This window comes from Anopheles cruzii, chromosome 3, assembly GCF_943734635.1.
Source record: "Anopheles cruzii chromosome 3, idAnoCruzAS_RS32_06, whole genome shotgun sequence".
NCBI lineage: Eukaryota > Metazoa > Arthropoda > Insecta > Diptera > Culicidae > Anopheles > Anopheles cruzii.
This window is the reverse complement of record NC_069145.1, coordinates 30,044,462-30,065,236: the sequence shown is the minus strand read 5'-3', so window position 1 is coordinate 30,065,236 and position 20,775 is coordinate 30,044,462. Positions and strand designations below refer to the sequence as shown.

General features: G+C 53.0%; 4 protein-coding genes across 4 annotated transcripts; 1 reads left to right on the top strand and 3 right to left on the bottom strand.

Annotated features, from left to right (window-relative positions):
* Positions 1-1,300: 1,300 nt before the first annotated feature.
* Positions 1,301-1,607, bottom strand: LOC128273050 (uncharacterized). Its single transcript, XM_053010962.1, has one exon. The coding sequence runs from the start codon at positions 1,605-1,607 to the stop codon at positions 1,413-1,415; it is 195 nt and encodes a 64-aa protein (XP_052866922.1). The 3' UTR covers positions 1,301-1,412.
* Positions 1,599-2,492, bottom strand: LOC128273051 (uncharacterized). The gene is made up of 2 exons (XM_053010963.1): positions 2,323-2,492; positions 1,599-1,739 (listed from the first exon to the last, which is right to left on the bottom strand). Exons 1-2 carry the CDS (start codon positions 2,370-2,372, stop codon positions 1,640-1,642), a joined length of 150 nt encoding a protein of 49 aa, XP_052866923.1. The 5' UTR covers positions 2,373-2,492; the 3' UTR covers positions 1,599-1,639.
* Positions 2,493-4,696: 2,204 nt separating this feature from the next.
* LOC128275396 (transcription elongation factor SPT6) lies at positions 4,697-12,180 on the bottom strand. Its single transcript, XM_053013877.1, has 10 exons — positions 12,017-12,180; positions 11,728-11,809; positions 10,471-10,673; positions 10,299-10,403; positions 10,043-10,218; positions 9,089-9,972; positions 5,837-8,995; positions 5,643-5,773; positions 5,160-5,575; positions 4,697-5,082 (listed from the first exon to the last, which is right to left on the bottom strand). Exons 1-10 carry the CDS (start codon positions 12,053-12,055, stop codon positions 4,848-4,850), a joined length of 5,430 nt encoding a protein of 1,809 aa, XP_052869837.1. The 5' UTR covers positions 12,056-12,180; the 3' UTR covers positions 4,697-4,847.
* A 1,321-nt stretch (positions 12,181-13,501) lies between these two features.
* Positions 13,502-20,635, top strand: LOC128275419 (serine/threonine-protein kinase Warts). The gene is made up of 9 exons (XM_053013910.1): positions 13,502-13,527; positions 15,356-15,525; positions 15,616-16,793; positions 16,878-18,559; positions 18,637-18,757; positions 18,833-18,948; positions 19,032-19,101; positions 19,169-19,364; positions 19,453-20,635. Exons 2-9 carry the CDS (start codon positions 15,397-15,399, stop codon positions 19,891-19,893), a joined length of 3,933 nt encoding a protein of 1,310 aa, XP_052869870.1. The 5' UTR covers positions 13,502-13,527; positions 15,356-15,396; the 3' UTR covers positions 19,894-20,635.
* Positions 20,636-20,775: the final 140 nt, after the last annotated feature.

Sequence of the window (20,775 nt, the reverse complement as noted above, 5' to 3'; positions counted from 1 at the left end):
TAACAATTGGTCACCGAGCTGTTCTCGGCCGGATTCAATCGATCTGTTGCCGCCGCCTCTCGGTTCGATGCGGCACCGAAGAGTGAATGAATCGGGTGGATCAGCAGCAGCAAACGCACAAGTGTCCGGCAGTCCGATGGCCCGAATGACTCACCGTGGACACCAGCAGAAGCAGCAGCAGCAACCGCATCGGAGTGCCGTATGCGCCTCACGGGGTATATTTTTGCGAGAAATGGACACACAATTTTCACGCACACGTCTTATGCGCACACACTTCCAACGAACCCTCCATTCTCTTGCGCTGCGGCCGTAGCGCGGCTACGGCACAACAATATAAACATTTCACTATCAACCCACCGCACCGTAACCCACTTTTTATTCGCTCCCCGGTCCGGCACAAAGTGACCGGAGCCCGATTTTATCTCCGCGTTCAAGCACTTGACGTCGAGCGCGGCGTCCACGCAGAGGAAACAAAAAAACAAATCATCAGTACGCACGGCGAGCGGGCGAGCGCGAGTTCTGACCGCGTAAAGTGTCCCGAGACGAGAGAGTGTACCGTATCCGCCGTGGCGGCGGAGCGCAGAAACTTTTGCTGCGGTCCGGTCACCAAAACAGTGCTTCTTTGACTGACACAACCGAGCATCTGACAGCTGTTCGATAAGCAGCCGCCGCCGCGGCCGCCGAGTGAGCCGCCGTTGCCGCATCGCCAGCCGCCGGATTCCGGTTGTTTTGAACGCGCGATGATCGCTTCTCTGTTAACCCTCAACATGGGGCGTACGGCAGTCGGGAGAGATTCGGTGTGAAAATGATGGTACGATGGTTGGTTAGGTGATTACCTTTTTCGGGTTTATCGGTGCATTCAACTCCGTCCGAAGACTCGCCAAAATTGCAATTAAAATGCAAGCTAATTTTGGCAAGTGATTTGCATTTTTCAGATCCGAATCACGTGCAGGATGCGGTGGAAGATCACCAAACACATTCGGCATGATGATATCCTATGACTATGGTATCCTATGACTATGATATCCTATGACTTTGCCCATTAATGTGGGGATTCTGGAGGAAACAAAATTCTTCCATCAGTTCGGAAGAAACCGGTCCAGCGACTTCCACGAAAGTTTGTCCTCTGTAAAAAGGATGATGCAATAGCAACAGCATATGATATCACGCTTTGTTTCTCAATTCACCGCTCCTAATCCGCTGGTAAACAAAGTCGGAATCACAACGTCCAGTTTGGAACGAACCATAAATTTCTCCAGAGGGCACGGTATAACGATAACATTTTTCGCAAGCCAGCATGTTCAAAATAACTTAGAGGGGTTTTATTGACTTTATAATTTTCATATTCATCCCTAAAGTGGTCCCTCCGCGTTTCAGTCGGAACGGAATTTGAAAAAATACTATCTCAAGGTTCAGCAAAAGTGCATACTGTTGAAGTGTTCCCGATTCTTGAAGTGCGGACCCCAGTTTCCATTGGAGCCCGTCTTCGTGCGATCCGCCGCCGAATTTTGGTTTTGACCCGTGCTCTTTTTCATGTTGCCAACCGCGGGCGTATTGTAGGCAGACTTTTGGCTCTGTTTGGTCGCGGTGCACGAACGGTCCTGCATTGTGAAGCTTTCGGTTTCGGCTCGTTACTCTATCAGGGCACGTACTGGATCTGTGTGAGCACCTGGAACTCAAGATGATTGCCGGAGTTTCCCGTGCGGCTACCCTTGCGGATGTTCAAGTTGTTGATGAGCCTGCAAAGAGGAATAACAAATGCGTGCAACCGTTTAGCAACGAGCAGAAGTTGAACTTTTGCGCACCGAGAAGCATCGGTTTCGCAGTTCCAGTGGAACTCTCCTCACGTGAACCCATTACCCAACATTGCGATCTAATCAACAAAATTTAGAACCATGAAGAGGCCCCAACGGAAGACTGTATCGATCGTTCCATTAACCCATTGTAATTTCATTGGCCTGAACTGCAGCGGCCATGCCACGAAAAAGAAAGGAAACATTATCCCGAAAAGCTAGAGCTGCTATATTCCACGTAGTCACGCTTCTGGGAGCGTGCAATCTGGAACCGGTTTAAATATCACTCGTTGCACATCGTAGCGTAGTAGTAAAGGATGAACCATCGGAGAAGATCCTCAATTCGATCAATTAAAACAAAATGAATTACATTTGACCGTGCCAAGTTGAAGGAGAAACCTTCCTATTATTGCCAACTGAAGTGAACAGTCTGCTAGAATTCTCCTTTCGGCGTTAGTTCCCTAAAACTTTGCGCACACGTCACGAGCAGCTCCCGGAGATCGGTTAGAGAAAAAGAAGCAGTATGTACCTCACGGATGGCAGAAACTTGAGCGTTGAGTCTGGTTTGACTATTAACATTGACACCAATTTATTTTTTGCTTAGATTCGACAGTAAATGCAACATGCAGCCAATTTGGAATGGTTGCACTCTCGTGAAACAATCAGAACACGACGGTTGCGGACAACGGACTGACGGTTCCGAACGTTGTCCCCTTACTTTTATACGACGAGTGCTGCGCCGGGTTCGTGCGGCCGCACACGGAGGGACGGCAAGGCAGCCGGTCATCTCCACTGGTGGTGACCGTGTTCGTGGTTTTTCTCGCCGCAAGTTTGCCGCCTTTTTCTAAAAAATGCGAATCAAAAAACTGGTTCCCGTCTTGAAACGGCCACTAGTTAGTTAGGTGGCAGCCTTTCCGTCTACGCTCCGTCCCGCGCCCCCCGCAGCCCAACGCCACGCTGGTTTGTGTGGCGGTCCCACGAACGGGTTTCCTACTGATGAATTAATCAGTACACCACTGTTACAACAAGATCGTTGTAAAACGACGCTGACGGATGGTTGAAGGGACCACCGCTACAGGTTGCTGATGTCGGTCTTCGTTTGGTCATAAAGTGTGTATGGTCATGGTAGGGTGCGTATCGGAAGATGACCTTAACCTGTTGTTGATGGAAGAACTCATCAAATTATTGTTCACAATTTTCGAATATCCATACACACTCAAAGCACAACTGGGAACATTTTGTATGACGTATTAGTCGAAGAATAAAATAAACTGTAGGTACAGATACAGAAGTGCTTACGTGCATATTCTAACGTTATTCTCCACGCTGCATCACGTACTGGATACGGGTGTATGCATAATCGAACAATTGCCAAAGGATTAGGAGAGAACTGGGCCTTGGGAAATTCCGCAAACCGGCTTGACCTGGAGCAGCAGCATGCAATGAATTCTTACGATAGTTGCCGTAGTAGCCGTTGCACGTATACTTAGGAATATGAAGTTATATGCTGCCTACAATTCAATCCCTCTTGACTTTTTATGGCAAGCATTGCAAACACGCTGTTAACTAAAGATAGTTCGAAGGTTTAAAAACATCATAAAGAATTATCTTCCTATAAGTTCAAAGTATAAAGCAACTTGAACTTGATGCGACACAAATGGCGCGAGAGTGCACAATTAACGTGAATGGAAAAGTTTGGAAGTCAATTTTTGATGCCATCGCGCTTGCGAAGGGTACAAAGGTCGCTCGCGAACCAACCGATAGCCAAAGCCGGCCAAAAGGATGAAAACCAACAAAACAAGGCCTCCACAGCAAAACACACATCGCGCAGTAAGTAAAACTAGAAAACGAACGAACTGCAATACGTAAGAAAGAGAGAAGAAACTGTTAAAAAAGTGGCCGCATACCGAGTCACACAAACACAGAAGAAAAAAACCCGATACTTTGTTGACACTTTTCCGATAAATCGGCGCACCGCCTCGTCGTCTTTTCCATGCGAACCGGTTAAAAGCGGTTCGGCGGATCAGCGGATCTGGGTCTCATCATCATTCAAGCGAATTTGCTACCGCCACCACCAGAGTGCCACCGCGGCCGCCGCCGACGCTTAAATCCCATTCCGGTTTGTCTCGGGGCGGGTGCTACGTCACCCGTACGTATGGGGCCCGTTTTTAGGGGATGGATATCGTTTCACTAGCAAAGCGCGAGCACGCGGTCGGTGCATGATCAGTCACAGCTACGGTGCGGGCTGAACCCGCGCGCCAATGCCAAGTGAGCAGGACACACCGCACCGCACCGAAAGGAAAGAGAAGATGAAAATGCGTACCAAAACGAAAAGTAAAAACAAACCGGCTTCCCGGGAGAAAGGTTCTATTGTGGCGAATTTGGTTGGGTTGTCGGAAACGTTGCTCCGATCATGAACACAGGTTTTGTCGGCAATTATCACACTGCCAAAAAAAAAAATAAAACACTCGTTTGATTGTATAAAACCTGATCGGGAACTACACTAACCGGTTGTGATACTTAAAAAGCATTTTTATAAAGGTGTACGATAAAAAAGTAAGCAAAAGAAAGCGCAAGGATGAAACGGTCTGTGTTCCTCCAGGTGGTTGCTTAAACCAGTTTATAGTCCACGTAAGTAAACTGTTCGTCGAAAGACAACCGCTTGCCGTCCTTGATTCACCAGTCCATCTGCTCACAGGGCCGCTGCCTTGGTCTTCCTGGTGCGCAGATGACACACGTCCACCGAGCCGCCCTTTTCTTCGCGGCCTTGAGCCCTGGCGACCGCACAGTCCGTAAACTGGGTTAGACGAACTAACTGTGAACCTGATGGCTTATTGACGCCTTCGGACGATCATACACACACATTCTGCACGCCAAACATGTTTATACATTACTTTGCCTAATATTATATTTCTTGCGATCAATTGTTTTGTTGCCTTACTCGCTAACGTTGCGTCTCTGATTGTTATCATATGTTTCCGTGTTACGGCGTCCATTGTTTCACGCGATCGTTACTCACGAGTGTAAGATCCGCTCACGCTCCGCGATCGCTCTTTACTCGTCCCACAGTGGCGTTGCGTCGCCGAGGGTCTGCGAAACGTTTGGTGTCTGCTGGGCTTGAGCTGGGGGCGGCCCGGACGGTGGTGGCATTGGCGATCGGCCACTGGATGAGTACCTGGAAGAGTTCGCTTTCGGTGTCATGCGATGATCGTGCGAGTTGGACGACGACACCGAATCGCTCGATCTTCCGCCGTGATGCTGACGGTAAGATCCAGCACCGGACATTGAGCTGCAAGGAGGAATCGAAAGAGCAATTAAAGCATCCGTTGCACGTACTAACAACTCCTTAGCACCACAGTAATCTACCTTCGATCGGACGATTGATGGTGTCCCTTTGCCATGCTACTCCCAGTGCCGGCGCGATTGCTCCACGAGTCGGTCGCCTTCGACCAGCTATCGTACTCGACGCTCCGCGGTGGCTGTGTTCGATAGTGATGGTCGCTGCTGTTGGAGTACGGTGAAGGTTGCTGCTGGCTGCTCATCATCATAAGGCTGCTACTGCTGCTGGCCACACTGCTCGCACCGCCACCCATGCCCGTGCGGGAGGATGACGTTTTGTACGCGTGACTGCTTGGCGGATGGCCCGAGGCGGACATGCCTCCGTAGGACGATTTGTTGGAGTACTGCGACGGCGTCGAGGTGCCGTAGCCAGGCGTTTGCGAAAAGTGTGGCGTTTGCTGATACGGCGTCATATACGGCGTTTGACCGCTCGGTGTGTAGGGCTGTGAAAGTAGGGCAAACAAAACGGTAAGCGATCTCCGTATGATCTCCACCATTCGCGATGCATACCGTGGTGACATAGTTGCTCGATCCGTACTCCAGCGGGGTGAAGGAGTAGTGCGGTGTATTGTGTGCCGCGGCCGACAGCGAGCTTAGCATGTGGGCGGGCATGTTCTTTGCTACAGACTCGATGGCTTCACCTGGGAAAAGGGAACGTGCGTGTTAGAAAATGATACCGCGCTGTCGATCAATCGTGAACTTACTGTTAAGATCGCTAAACTTGGGCGTACTGCCGTACGGGGTGCGGGACGCCGACAGGCTACCGATCTTGGGTGTACTCTTGGGCGTCTCGATCGGTATCGGATCTCGGAAGTGCTCCTTGAACCACTTGAGCAGCGAGTTGACGGAATCGAACGCCTGGTGCCGGAACCGGTACCCGTCCGGAGTGATCGTCACGTATTCGTGCCGGAATTTGGTGCGCGGAAGGTACGAGAGCAGAAAGCGGCCCGGATACTGCTTCGAAACGGAGACGATGTAGTGGATCTTGCTCGGGTTCTTCTGCTTCTCCGCCCGTATGATCTCCTCCGCCTTCTCCTTCGAGCCACCGTCCGTGTCCCGGTAGTATTTGTAGTTGAGCAGATCGCGCACGTACGTCGCCATCGGGGTGATGTGGCGCGCAATGATTTCGTCCAGATCCTCGAACTCATCGTTACCGATCCACAGCGATTGGCCGAGACTGAACACGTTCTCTTTGCCTTCCTCGCGCACATCGATGTGTTGGTAGATACCGTCCGTCACCTTCCAGGTGGCGGTCAGGTGGTCCGAGCCCTTGCTGGACGGTCGTACGATCACGTCGCCCTGCTCGAAACCCTCCAGCAGCTTGAGGGCTTCCGCGTAGGAAATGTTATGAAACGACGGGTGCACGATGACGCGCTTCACGTACTGTTGCCGGGCTTGCTGCTTCTTGGAGTCGGCCTCCTTCTTACTGTCCGTCTCCTCCTGGTCCTGATCGTAGCACGGGTCTTTCCGGGGGCGCCATTCGTTCTTGCGATCGCACAGATCCGAACTCTTCGACGAGCACTCGAGCGAGAAGCGCTCGATGTCAATCTTTGTCACGCGCACGTGTACCGTCTGACCGACCTGTACCCGTTCTTCGGGATTCTTCACATGCTTGTCCGACAGGTTTTTGATGTGAATAAAGCCATTCAGTCCGTTGTCGAATCGTAACCGCACACCGGTTGCCTGGCCAGGGCATTCGCCCGCATCGAAGTGGTTCCACACCTCCGACAGCTCGGGGAACTCCGTCTTCATGCAGAACGGGCACTGCCAGAAGCCGGTGTCGTCGTTGCGCACCGGGTTGGCCTGATCGAGCTGATCACCTTGCGGTTTCCGGTACGTAAACCCGGCGACCGTGGCCAGCATCATCTTGCCCACATACAGCGTTTCCGGTGTCTCTTTCGTGAGGTAATCGAACAGTTCTTCCGCCGTCACCGAGCGGAACGGTGTCCGTAGGTCTTTGTACCGCGAGTTCAGCTCCGCACGAATATCGTACAGGGTTATGCTCTTGTTGCCGAAACCCTGTCGCTCGAGTTCGATTGCGAACGCGTCCAGATCGAGATCCTTGAGCCGTTCGGGCGCCTCCAAGATTTCCTCGAGCGCCCCGGCCGGATTGGCATCCTCGTCGTCGTACTCGAGCGCATCGACCGCCATTTTGCGTGCCCATTCGTACGTCTCCGGGTGCACCCGGGACCCATCCAGTACCTCCACGTACGCCTCCGTGCTGTCGCCGAGCGAGTTCGTGTCAATCTTGATGAAGCCGGAACAGTTGATAAACACCTTCGGCCCCATGTGGCACGTGGTCACGAGCTGCGTCCGGTTCTCCAACCGCTGGTTCGTCTGCTTCAGCACCTTCAGCAGGGCCTGACCCTTGCGTGGTCCCAGGCCGCAGATAAACTGCACCAAATTGGCCGTCAGTGGGTTCTGGACCGCCAGGTTCACGTCCACACCGACCTCGTTCGTGCGGTTAATAAACTCCAGATAGATGCTCTCCAGCAGTTCCTCCTTCGGGAGCTGATCCTGCAGCGTGTGGTAGCGCAGACACAGTATTTCCTCGTCCGTGTTGCACAGCTGCGAAAACTCCACCAACGGGTCCTGGACACGCCGGGCCAGCGATATCGCTTGCCGCAGCAGCGCCGGGTACTCGCGAAAATCGGTGCCCCCTTTGGCCGAGTTGGCGTACACCTTGGCCAGCTCGTTGTCCACGATCTCGACCGCCACCTGCGGGAACTGTTCGTCCTCCTGCAAGCGCTTCAAGCACTCGACAAAGTCCTGCTGCACCATAATGGCGTCCTTCGACTCACCGCCGATCACGATCACGTGCGGTTTCTTGCTGCGTATGAAGTTGGTGATCGTGCGCAGATCCGTCTCCTTGCACTGCTTCTCGGACTCGCGGTACGCGTTCTTCTTCTTCAGTAGATGCGGAATGCGCAGATAGTCCGTCACTTCACCATCCGGTGCGATGATCGCACCGAATGCGGACTGCGTGAAGTCGGGCACGTACGCCACGCCCATGACGCGCACACCCCGTGTCGTTTCCCACTCGTAATCGTCAAAGTCGGGCACGGGCGGCCTATACGGGGCCACCTTGATCCAGTTGTACAGCTTACGGCAGCAGACGCGCAGCACCGCATCCTTCGCCTCGGCCAGCAGGGTGTTGTGCAGTTCGCGCTTTAGTTCCGGCACCACCATACGGTTCACGGCCAGCACCACGCACTCGGCCCGCAACCGGTTCCACTCTTGCACGTTCTTGGCAAACTCATCCCGATAGTAGAGGGCCTTCAGTTCCTCGAGCAAATCGGCCGACGCGTTACCCTCGATCCGGTCGACGATCTCGATCGTCAGCAGTTTGTCTTCCTGGGCCATGGTCAGCTTCAGGTACTGATCACAGGTCAGATCGCGTACCGGCTTTTCGCGCAGATACTTCAATCCGTAGCACGGGTGCGTCTCGTCCATCTCCTTCATGCCCTTCTTCGTCGGACGCACGTTCAGTTTGGCGCGCTCGAAGAACAGCTCACGGATGCACTTGCGCAGCAGCGGTTCCCGGGCGAGCTGGCGCGCCACCATAAACACGCCACCCTGCAGTACCTCTTCCGGCGAGGTGAAGCTCGTCCCCATGTACTCTTTGGCCACCTCGAGCGGATCCTTGGTCTCCTGTTCCACCTCGTGCCGCTGATAGCTGTCGCGCACGTTCTCTGCGTACTGCTCCGGCGTCAGTCCGAAGCGTTTCGTCAGCCCCGTGAGCCCCCGCTTCCGACAGATTGCGTACGGTCCGATGTCGATGTTTAACCGAATTTGATCCTGACCGCCCTCGTCGCCCTCCTCGTCATCCTCGTCCACCCGCGGCTCATCCTCGTCCCCTTCATCTAGCGTCTCACCTTCTAGGGTTGTCCCGCCGTCCTCCTCATTCGCGTCGTCCTTCTCGGGATCGCCGTCCGCTGACCGTGGTGCGGGTTTGCGTGCCGCAGCATTGGGGCGCTGCTTTTTCTTCGCCCGTACCTGCTCGCGTGACTTTTCCTTCAACCGCGTCTTCATTGGGGCGATCTCGTGCGCGTAGTACAGCAGGAAGTGCAGATGGACATCCTTCAGCTCTTCGGGCGACTGAACGGCTCGCAACCGCTCCAAGTCTTCGTCCCGTATGACGCGCATCTCCTCCGGTATGGGCGCGTCCGGGGTTTCCATCAGCTTGTCCAGCTGGTAGTTGCGCATGTTCTCGTACAGCCGCTGCAGGGACGTTTTGCGCCCGAGCAGCTGACACCACATCGAGTCGTACTTGTAGATCTTCCACAGATCGTTAATGTTCAGGTCGGGCTGCACGTACTCCTTGCGGTAGAAAGCGATGAACGGAACCTCCAGGTGCTGGTTGCGCATAAAGTCGAGTGCCTGCTTGATCTTTGGCACGTTCGAGGGCGGCTTCCGTGTGACGGGGCCCTGATCGGAGACGTGCGGTTTGCAGAACGCTTGCGTGTAGATCCATTCCGCTTCCTCCTCGAGCTCCACCGAACCTTCGGCAATACCGGTCACCGGCACATCGCGAAGCTGCAACCGTTCCGGTATATCGACACGCCGCACCTCATTGTCCAGATCGGTAAAGTGACCCCGCTTCAGTTCGCTCGGCTCGTAAATCTCGTAGATCGACTTCTTCAGCGTGCGCTTGCGGGAGGCCTGTTTCGCGCCCTTCTTTCCACGACCCTCGCCGGCGCTCGGGCGATCCAGCTGATCGAGCTGCTCTTCCTCGTACTCGTCTTCGGCCTCCGAACCTTCCTCGTACTCATCGCCATACTTTTCAAACTCATCGTAATCGAAATCCACACCGAATATGTCCTGCCCCTCCTGCAACGAACTGTGGAGGGCCATAGGCCGTTAGCAACGACAACCATCCGTTTGCCCACCGTTCCGTGCCCTCTACTTACGCATCGGTGAAGATGTGCTTCCGCTTCTTGCGCTTATCGCTGATCGGAACACCGTCGTCATCGACAATAAAGTCGTCCGCGTCCGATTCTTCGTCTTCCTCTTCGTCGCCGTAGTGGTCGCGTGCGCTCTCCAGTTTATCACGCTGCCCCTCGTGGTCCGAAGTTCGATCTTCATCCTGGGGAAACGGAAGCAGCACATTAATATCCGTATTGCGATAACCATTACCACCACCGTCCTTACTTCTTCCGAAGCAGCCTCAAACAATCGATTCTCGATCGTTTCACGTATCATGCCCTCGTCACCTGACTCGCCATCGCTTCCATCGTCGTTGGTGAATTTTTTCAACCGTTTGAAGCGTTTCTGTAGGGGGGTAATAAAACGAAGTTAGCGTACACGGCTAGGGGACGAGCTCCTGTAGTAAACTAACCCGTTCGACCTTGACGCCCAGATTCTCTTCGATCAGCTCATAGTCCTCGTCCTCGAGCCGATCGTCTAGCTCGTCGTCGCTCTTCTTGCGCTTCTGATGACCTCCCTCGGACCCATCGTCCGAGTCGTCATCGTTGTCACTCTCCTCGATCGGATTATCGTCGATCAGATCCTTCAGTTCCTCGCGTAACCGTTCTTCGTCGTCTGGAATATCGATACAGTATATCTCGTGAGTGCATTGTATCGTAAGGGCTTATGCAATGGATGCTCCTGTTTCGTCACTCAATGCACTGCGCCATTTACTGTTTTAGCTCCCGACATTTGCCTTCAACATTGTTCTCGTTCGCGGTCTGCGATTCACATAACCGGTACAACCTGTTCCCGCCGTCACGATGGGAATTACGAGGCGGCGGTGCACATTCAGTAGGATGCGACACTATGCAAATTGAGTATCCACACGTGAATTATACCGTACTTTCCGCCTTTTGCCGGTTTTACAAGGCATCGGCGTAAATGAAGTGGTTCCGATAAAAATAAACCCGCCATTGCGAAAACTGGTCAAATCCAGTTCGGAACTGCAACAATGAAGGCGGCTGCGTCTCCGTGTGGCCATATAAAGAATGTGTCAGTCTGCCGAACATCAGTTACCCGGCAAACGATCCGTACGATAGATGGCTCTTTCTGGTTTCCATACATAATGACCTCAAAAAGGGCCTATTGCGGTGTTTTTGCTGTGCCCTTTTCGATGCACAAAAATCCGACATTTGTCCGTTTTGTTTGTCTTGTGGCTATCAAACATCGTTGAAAAGTTTGGAGCACACGTCCTTTTGATTCTGAAAACATCTTCAACTTTCCACTCAAAGGTTACTGGGATAAATAGGTTGGGTGGCTCTGGTGGTTATGTCAAATCAAATGACGTACTGTTCATTGAAAATCGCTTAAAGATAATATTACGTGACTTGCGTTTATGATACGACAATCAGCTATCGATCGTTTATGTTAGTTTGTTCTCGATATTGATGTCGTACAATTTTTCTGGATTAAACGCTTAAAAGACGATTTTTGAACGAATTGAATTCTAAATCCTGGTTTGGCGTACAACTCAATGCCTTTTTCTTACTGAATAAGAAGTTTCCATTTCTAAGAGACAGTTGCTGACTAACTCGATAAGAATTTTTGTTGTTCATTGAAATAAAGGAAAATTGTGGAGTGAGAACTGTCGGCTGCGCCGATAAACTCTTGCCCTCTGCACACTCACCGTCCTCCTCGTCCTCGCTGTCCGACACGGCTTTAGCTTTCCGGAGCTTCTTGCGCTCATGCGGTTCCAACTCCTCCTCATCCTGCAAAGGCAAAGGCAATAAACCAAAATCAGAAACATCCCGTGTGTAAACAGACAATTCCTTCGTTGACCCGGACTTCTTCCTTGTGGGACGAAAAAATGCGTGTTCTTCTTACAATCCTTTACCCGTTGACAGTTCGATACGACGGGTGCAGAAGAAGAAGAAAACACAATCGAAGGACAGGCCGACTTTCGGTGGATTTCTTACCTCACTCTCCTCGGCTTCGGAATCGATAAAATCGGCCATGTCTCGGTGCGAGCGTCCGTCACAACCGCCCAAGGAAAACTATGGCGCAGGAGAAGCAACTACCGCGCTTCCCGCTACCCACCCCGTCTCCCTAACGTTCAGCGCACCTACGAGAGACGCTTCCTTTGGCCGCCTATGAAAGCGCGCCCTGCATCTGCCGCAATCCGCCGTCCGTGGGCTGTTGTTGCTTGCCGCGCTCGGAACGGACCGACCAGAAAGCGATTTCTGCAGACCAAGCCGCCTTCGATGCTGACGACGGCGATGATGTGACGGTGTACCGTGCGTCCGTGCGTGCACACACGGTACGATAATCGCCACTTTTTACCCACCCGTTGGTCGTCGGTGTACCCTCTAACGAAACAGGGCACGCGCCTCTACACGATCCCGTGAAGAAACGCGGAATAGTGGGTACTTTTCGCCGTTTTTAGCACCGAATAAAATGGAACACACCGGACTAGCCTCCTGTTTTCTCGTTTGCTAAGAGTCCGTGCATGTTTGACAGCAAGCGACGTTTGGCTTGAAGTGAAAAATGCCACAGTTGATCGAGGCTTCTGCCGTCCACCGAAAATTCTATGCTCTATGAAGGTACCGTAATTGCTGATGCGTCAGAGAACAACAGAGAACATAAATCAGGTCACGTTCACAAACTGTTGCACTTTTAGAATCGTTTTATAGCGATCCCCACGGCCTGCGGGATCGCATCAGTCGCATAATTATCGTAAATCCGAGCGTAAAAATGGCAATTGATTTTGTGCAAAACGACATAATTCTAAATCTACTAGGTTTATATCTGCAGGTTCAATTCTTTTCCAATTTTGATACGCCTTATTATTTGCGCAAATGTTACATCATTATTTCTATATTTAATTAAATCAATAACAATAATAACAATAAATCAATCGCGTTTTCCGGCAGTATTAAACCAAACTTTCAAATTAGAAAAAATTCACTCGGTTATAAAACCAATTACCCAAATATAGAATATATATTAGCGACCTACATGTGCGAAGGATGTGTCCACCTGACTCGATCGCGCGATCCGCCTGCATATACGTGGATCGAACAGAAAGGCAGTTTTGGCAGCACTGTCGAAGTCGACCTCGGGTTCATTGTGCAGCGTCGGGTCACAAGGCATGCATTTTCTACAAACAATCCATATCACACAAGGGATTTGTGCATAACATTACCAAACCCAATCGGTTACCACAAACGTCTGCAACAGGTTCGCGTTTTTCAACCTCTTCCTTTCGAAACGGGTTTTTAAATTTGCTATCAACAGCGCACTCTGGATGTCAGTAATGGAAGCACCCGGCCATTGTGCGCCAGTGAGAAAAAGAAAGAGAAAAAAAGAAGAAAGAGTGCTGTGTTTTTTTGTTGATAAACGTCAAAAATACAAAAATTTTATATTTTCGTCGCGAATTAAGGCCCGTTCATTGTTCGCACGTTCGCCGACGCCAGTGAAATATGCGAAGGTAAATGCGCCGAGCCACAGGCAGGGCTTCCCCCCTATCCGCTCGTGTTGCAGCGCAGTGCGTCCGTGTGATTGCGTGCGTACCCCCGTAGCCCTCGTTTCGTGCGTGAATGCGTGCGTGCGTGCGTGCGTGTCCCCTTCGTGGAAGCGTGTCGCGCAGCGGAAGGGACGACGACGACGACGGAAGGGACGGGGTAGGAAAAGGCAAATATCCAATGGAACGCGCTGTGCTGCTGTGCGGGGTGCAAATTGCATTGGTATGTGGAATATTATTTTCGTCGATCAACGCCGCCAAACGGGGACAGCGCCACCAGCAGCGCCAGCAGCATCTCCCCGTAGCGCCAGCAACGTGAAAAACGCCATGGAATATTCGATAATCAGTGCGAGTCTCTTCCGGACGGGCAGCGCAGCGAAATGTGGAATGTGGAATTGAATGCAAATTTGTGTGTATGTGCGGCGGAGTTGTACCTGTGTGCGTGTGTGTGTGCGCTTTTGTGGTGGCCCCGTGAACGGGTTGGAGAAGCAAACCTGGCCTCCACTGTCTCGAGGTGCCATTTCGAGTAAACAAACGAACAAATGGGGCTTGCTCGGTCGGGAATGCCCGTACCCCTGTCCAGCAGGAGCTGTATATGATCATCGTCCCGATCTACACTCCCGATGTCCACTCTTGTCCTATTGGTACTTATCGCACAGTCGAACGGAGGTGGTGGAATGTGTTGCCCCTGCACCGCTCGGCAACACTTTTACCGTTCGTCGGGCGGATTAAGAGGAAGCAAAAACATTCCATCAGCGATGCGCGCTCGCTGTGTCATCGCAGGTTCCAGGCGGCCTCAACTAGATTCCCGGATTATGCAAATTGAAACGAAATCGTCCGCTCTGTTCGAAGGAATGCTATCAACCCCGGGCAGGCGCGCTCGCTTGAGTAATCTCTATTGCTTGCAATTCCTAAACAGCCTACTGTGTGTTTATTTTTTCCTGGCCCGTCTCTCTCTCGTCGTCATTGCCTTCTTTGCTGGCGAGTTTCTTCCTTCATCGGCACGCAACGGCTGGCGGCCGCTTGCGTGGACTTTAAAGCGAGCAGTGTAAGGTCAAAGATTTCGTTGCGGTTGCATTTCGTTGGAATTGGCGACAAGATTCTGCGGTCCGCTTCTGCTGCTGCTGGCCGATCCGGCCACACGGTCCGCACGAAAAAGCCCACACCACCTTCCCGTGGTTCTTTTCTCTCAACACACAGTGCAACAGTTCGCGGTGGGACATAGAAGATCGCGGCATGTGTGGAGAAAAACGGCCCACCGAGTGTGACGTCTTCCTTTTTTGCCAATCTTTTCTGTGCTTTTTTTACATTCCGTGCATTCCACGAATAATTAGAATAAACCGAACGCGCATGAAAGTGTGTGCGTTTTTATGTGTGTGTGTGTGAGTGTACCGTACATACACGCACACACGGTGTCTCTATAGACAGGGTCGCGACGGCGATGGTCGTTCTACGTGAGTCACGGTCTATGCAGTTGGTTTATTTCGTTTCATTGTACATTTTTCCCCGCCATCGGCGTAAATCCTGCTCCGGAACCGTCACCGTACGGTGGTTCGACCCCAGGCCGGGCTCCGGACAAGGATGTGATGATATGTTATGATGTTATGAAAGAGCATCCTTTGATCCTTTGATTAGTTTGGATTGCTTTGGATGACAGAGCATCCTTTGATTGGTTCGGAGGATGCTGGGTTGGACTATTTAGAATTGAACTTATTTCTGCCAATTTCTGTGTTCCGGTTAGCAACTCACTACAATGCCACTATTCCCTTTTTTGTTCTCTTTCCCCGTGCCACAGTTTTAGGAAATAGCAATAAGTTATGCATATTATAAGTCAAGATGAATGGAAAAGGCGGCAAAGTCCCGTCGTCAGTGGCGCGCCACTCGACGTACAACGCGATCGCACTGGAGCAGATCAAAAACGAATTGATGCCCTACGAGACGGGCCAGCCGTTGGGTGGTAGTCAGGTAAGTTCCGGGTTTTGTATTTTGTGTTTCCGTTTTCGGCCCACGGCAATGACAGCACCGGCCAATGACCGGCCAACTATCCTTTTGCAGATCACAGCCCCTCTGAAGCGCAAACCGAGCATCGAGAAGGATGCACCCCAATCGCCGCTGCACATGCAGCGAACCAGCCCAGCCCTCGATTCCGGGGCCGGCAGCTCGCGATCGAATAGTCCGCACTCGCAGCAACCGTTCGTCGCGCTCGGGCGCAGCTCGCAATACTCACCGTCGCCGTGCCCGACGAACTTTAGCGATGCGCCTCCGATCCCCCCGCCCCGCTGTTCTTCGACACCGTCGACTCCGCAGCCACCGAACCCGATGCATCTGCTGAAGCGCATGTCGCCGGCATCGGTGGCTTCGGGGCGGAACGGTCAGTTCGGTGCATCGCAGTCGCCGGCCCGCGGTTCGTCGCCCATCTCGAGCACCAACCAGCTCCGGCAACCGATCATCGTGCAGAACGGGCCGCAGGTGCAGCAGCAACTGAGCCAGCAGATGGCCGTGTACACGGGAAGCGAACCGCCACCACCGTACCCGCAGATCGGCCCATCGTCCCCGCCAAACTATTTGACGTCGTTTCACAGCCGCCAAAGTCCGACCCAATCGTCGCAGGATTTTCGCAAAAGCCCCAGCTCCGGCTTTTACTCGAACACCTCGATCGGGTCGTCCAGCCCGATCCCCGTCTCGCAACCGGGCGGAGGTGTCGGCTCATCCGGCGGCTCGTCCGCGGCATGCGGCGGCTCGATTCAGCGTCCGATACCGTTGCAACCGAAACCGTCGGCGCATGCGGGGCCACCGCCACCGAAGAGTGCCCAGCATCCGATCATCATGCATTCGGTCAAATCGACGCAGGTCCAGAAGCCGATCCTGCAGACGGCCGTGGCGCCACCGGCACCGGCCGGCGCTGGCGGAGGCCATCCACTGCAAGCCATCGATCGGCACAATCCACCACCACCATCGTATGCCGTCTCGGTGCAACACAAGCTCAGCAAGGCGTCCGGCTACGGGATGGCTACCAGCGTTACACCACCGCCACCGTCACCATCTGCCATGAGCGCGCACGATACCACGAGACCACTGGCCGGCGGGTCCTCCTCCGTCGGTCCGAAGCAACCACCACAGCAGCTTCGCGCCAAACTCACGCTGCCCGGTATGCGGGAGCATCCCACGAACGCCGGTACACCACCGTCGGCTAACGGCGGTGGCGGCGGCGGCGGATCGTCGTCGTCTTCGTCGTCGGCCCAGCCACAGGTGGTATCGGGTAACGGCGGCGGCGGCGGCGGCGGCAGTGGTAACGGAACTCCCACGGCCATGCACAGCGGTGGCGGCAGTGGCGGGAACTCCCCGCACGATCCGCCGTCCTACGATTCGACGATGATTCTGCTGCAAAAACACTCGTCGCCCGGCAAAAAAGAACCCCCGCCCTATCTGCATGATGGAGGGTCGGCGCCTCCACTGCCACCGCCACCCAACTGCCACGACCAGGCCGCGGCGGCGGCAGCAACCAACGATCACAGCAATGGCCTCGAGCATCACCAGCATCATCATCAGCTAAGGGCCGGAAGTGCCGGCAGTGTTGGTGCCAGTGGCGGTCACAATCTGGGGATGAGCGAGAGTGGCGGAGTGCCAAACGGAGGCAACCATCTGCCACCCAGCGGCAGCGGCGGCGTCAACAGCAGTAGTAGTCATAATGCTAACGCGAATAATATTAACAACAACAACACTAATGCTAATGCAAATAATAATAATAATAATATGAATAGTATGCATAATCACAATAATCACGATACTAGCACGATGATGCACAACAGCGTCAATAATAATGCCATCAGCAATGGCAGCAAGGCTAGCCAGAGTCAGGTAGCGGCGGCGTCGAATTACGGAAGCAGCCGGACGCACGGCGATGATGGGCTATCGCAACACCATCTGCACCACCATCATCACGCCGCCGCCGCCGGTCACCATCAGCAGCAGCACCACCCGTCGGCGAAGGTGATGAAGGGTCACATGAATGGACCGTATGCCCACAAAGGGCCCGCTGTGATGCATCAACAACAATCGCCTCACCAGCAACATCATCACCAGCAGCAGCAGCAGCAGCAACAGCAGCACCGTCTTCCGTTGCCACACCAGCAACATCAGCCGGTATCGCACGATATCAAGCAGCAGCGTGGAATGGCGACAGCGTCGGTGCGAAGCACTCTTCTGAAAACGGTGCGCTTCCCGACCATCAGCAGCAACGGTCCCGCTCCGGCCTATACCAATGGCGGTGGTGGTGGCAGTGGCATGACGGCGCACGATAGCAATGGGAATGAAAGGGAACCCTCTTCGCCATCGGCCGTTCATCCACCGGCGGCACCGACGAGTAGTGGTGGCAACACGGGAGCCGGGTCTGCCACCTCTTCCAGCGCCGGCAGTGGTGGCACCGGTACAGGGGACGATAACCCGCGGAAGATCAAACACCAGTCACCGATCCCGGAGCGCAAGAACCTGTCGAAGGAGAAGGAAGCGGAGCGCTCGGAGTGCAAGGTGAAGCACTACTCGCCCCAGGCGTACAAGTTCTTCATGGAGCAGCACATCGAGAACGTGCTAAAGTCGTACTCGCAGCGCAACTTTCGCATCAAGCAGCTGGAGAGCGAAATGTCGAAGCTCGATCTGCCGGAGGAGACCAAGATCGAGATGCGCAAGCTTCTGTGCCAGAAGGAGAGCAACTACATTCGGCTGAAGCGCGCCAAGATGGACAAGTCGATGTTTGCCAAAATCAAAACGATCGGCGTCGGGGCGTTCGGGGAGGTGACGCTGGTGAAGAAGATCGACACCACCAACCATCTGTACGCGATGAAAACGCTGCGCAAGGCGGACGTGCTGAAGCGCAACCAGGTGGCTCACGTGAAGGCGGAGCGGGACATTCTCGCCGAGGCCGACAACGAGTGGGTCGTGAAGCTGTACTACAGCTTCCAGGACAAGGACAATCTTTACTTCGTGATGGACTACATACCGGGTAGGTTCTCACTGGGAATGGAACCGGATACTCGACTGGAGTTCTTCAACCGCGTCGTTTCATCTATCTTTACACAGGCGGAGATCTCATGTCGCTGCTGATAAAGAAAGGCATATTCGAGGAAGACCTGGCCCGATTCTACATCGCTGAACTGACGTGTGCCATCGACAGCGTGCACAAGATGGGATTCATTCACCGGTACGTTGTACAAGTTTAAATGAGTGAAACACACTCCTTAATTTCTAACTTTCTCTCAACACCCCCCGCGAACAGCGATATCAAACCAGACAACGTACTGATCGACCGAAAGGGCCACATCAAGCTGACCGACTTTGGTCTCTGTACCGGTTTTCGCTGGACGCACGACTCGAAGTACTACCAGAAGAATGGTGAGTGTGTTTTCGGTCGTCTGTTTATGTCCGCGCGAACATTCTGTGTCCCCTAACGATCGTTCCGCCGCCCACTTTTCTAGACCATGCCCGGCAGGACTCGATGGAAGCGTGGAGTAAGTTCGGCTCCGATATTCCACCACCACTAGAGAGGTTCGTACACAGTGGCCCTCGAAAGAGGTGTTCCGATCGTTCATTGTTCGCTCTGTTTCCTTTTTAGGCGGAAGTTCCGCGAAAAGAATCGCGCCAAGGCGCACTCGATAGTGGGAACTCCCAACTACATTGCACCGGAAGTGCTGCTGCGCAGCGGATACACGCAGCTGTGCGATTGGTGGAGCGTCGGTGTCATACTGTACGAGATGCTAGTCGGACAACCTCCATTTTTAGCAAACACGGCAGAAGAAACACAGATTAAGGTACGGTACGGTGCCCTGCGACAGCGCTGAGTTTGTGTGAAAGAGTTTCGGCGAAATCATGGATGGTTCTCCCGTTGTTGTTCTCTAGGTAATACATTGGGAAAAAACACTGCGAATTCCAGCGGAGGCGCAGCTAACGCCAGAAGCCAAGGACATCATACTGGGGCTGTGCACGAAGGAGGAGGATCGGATTGGGCGCAACGTGGACGAGATTAAATCGCATCCGTTCTTCCGGTCGATCGACTTTAGCAAGGACCTGCGCGGCCAGCAGGCACTGTACGAGCCGAAGATCAAGTACCCGACCGATACGTCCAACTTCGATCCGATCGACCCGGGCCGGCTGCAGGACTCGTCGTCGTCCTGCGACGACGGTGGTCCGGGGGGCAACCTGGACGAACTGTGTGACAGCGGGAAACCGTTCCACCACGGGTTCTTCGAGTTTACCTTCCGGCGGTTTTTCGATGACGATTGTGATCACAAAATCACGCTCGACTCGAGCGAGGGACAGGCGGAAGCTATTTATGTATGATAATTACTCTAATATTATTAACTCTATTATCCCATTTATACAATTACTGTACGTAAAGGATATAACAAAAGGAAAAGGGAAACCGCACGCGACAGACGCGGGTTGCGCTCGAGGACAGCGAAACACAGCGGAAACAACCCATGCGTGCGATAAACAGTATCAATCCGTCGCTCCCTGGCAATAGCTTGTTCGGCACAGAGCAAGGCAGCAGCATAAGTGCACTTACAAGGATATCAAGAGTGATTCTTGGCTTTACAGAGAGAGAGAGAGAGGGAGAGTGAGTATACAACACCGGTTCCTCTCCAGGAGATAGAAACGAAAATAGTTCGTTCAAAACTAGACACGAGTAAATTAGCAAACGCGCCGTGCGGCTTCGTTATTCGAGCTTAAAGAAAAGGGACGGGACGCTATGCAAAACAAACGCCCCAGCGCGCGCACTGTGGGAGCTCATACAGGTTTAGTTTCTCTTCCTTGGATTATCTCTACTACTATTTTATTATTTTTTAATACGCGAATTCGTTGTACAGTGCAAATATGTGTGATTCTGGATTTAGAGAGTATTTAGAGCGTAAGAGAAGAGAGGCCGGATAGGGAAAGCGAAAAGAGCAAAACACCGGGGGGCAGGGTGGAAGCGTGAAGGGGCAACGATAAACGATAGAACCGTATTCTGAATCGTAATACTCTACAAAAGCGAAAATATAACTAAAACGCGAACAACGGATCGAAAATCCCACACCGGAGGCGGAGCGGAGCAGCACCTCTTGAAGCTCAACGCGGATCGGGAAAACAACGAGCTGGAATCAAAAATGGAGCAAACCGAGGGGGTGGACAGAGAGAAAACAAAATCCGTGCACCTGAGAGAGTTAGATGGAGGGCGAGCGA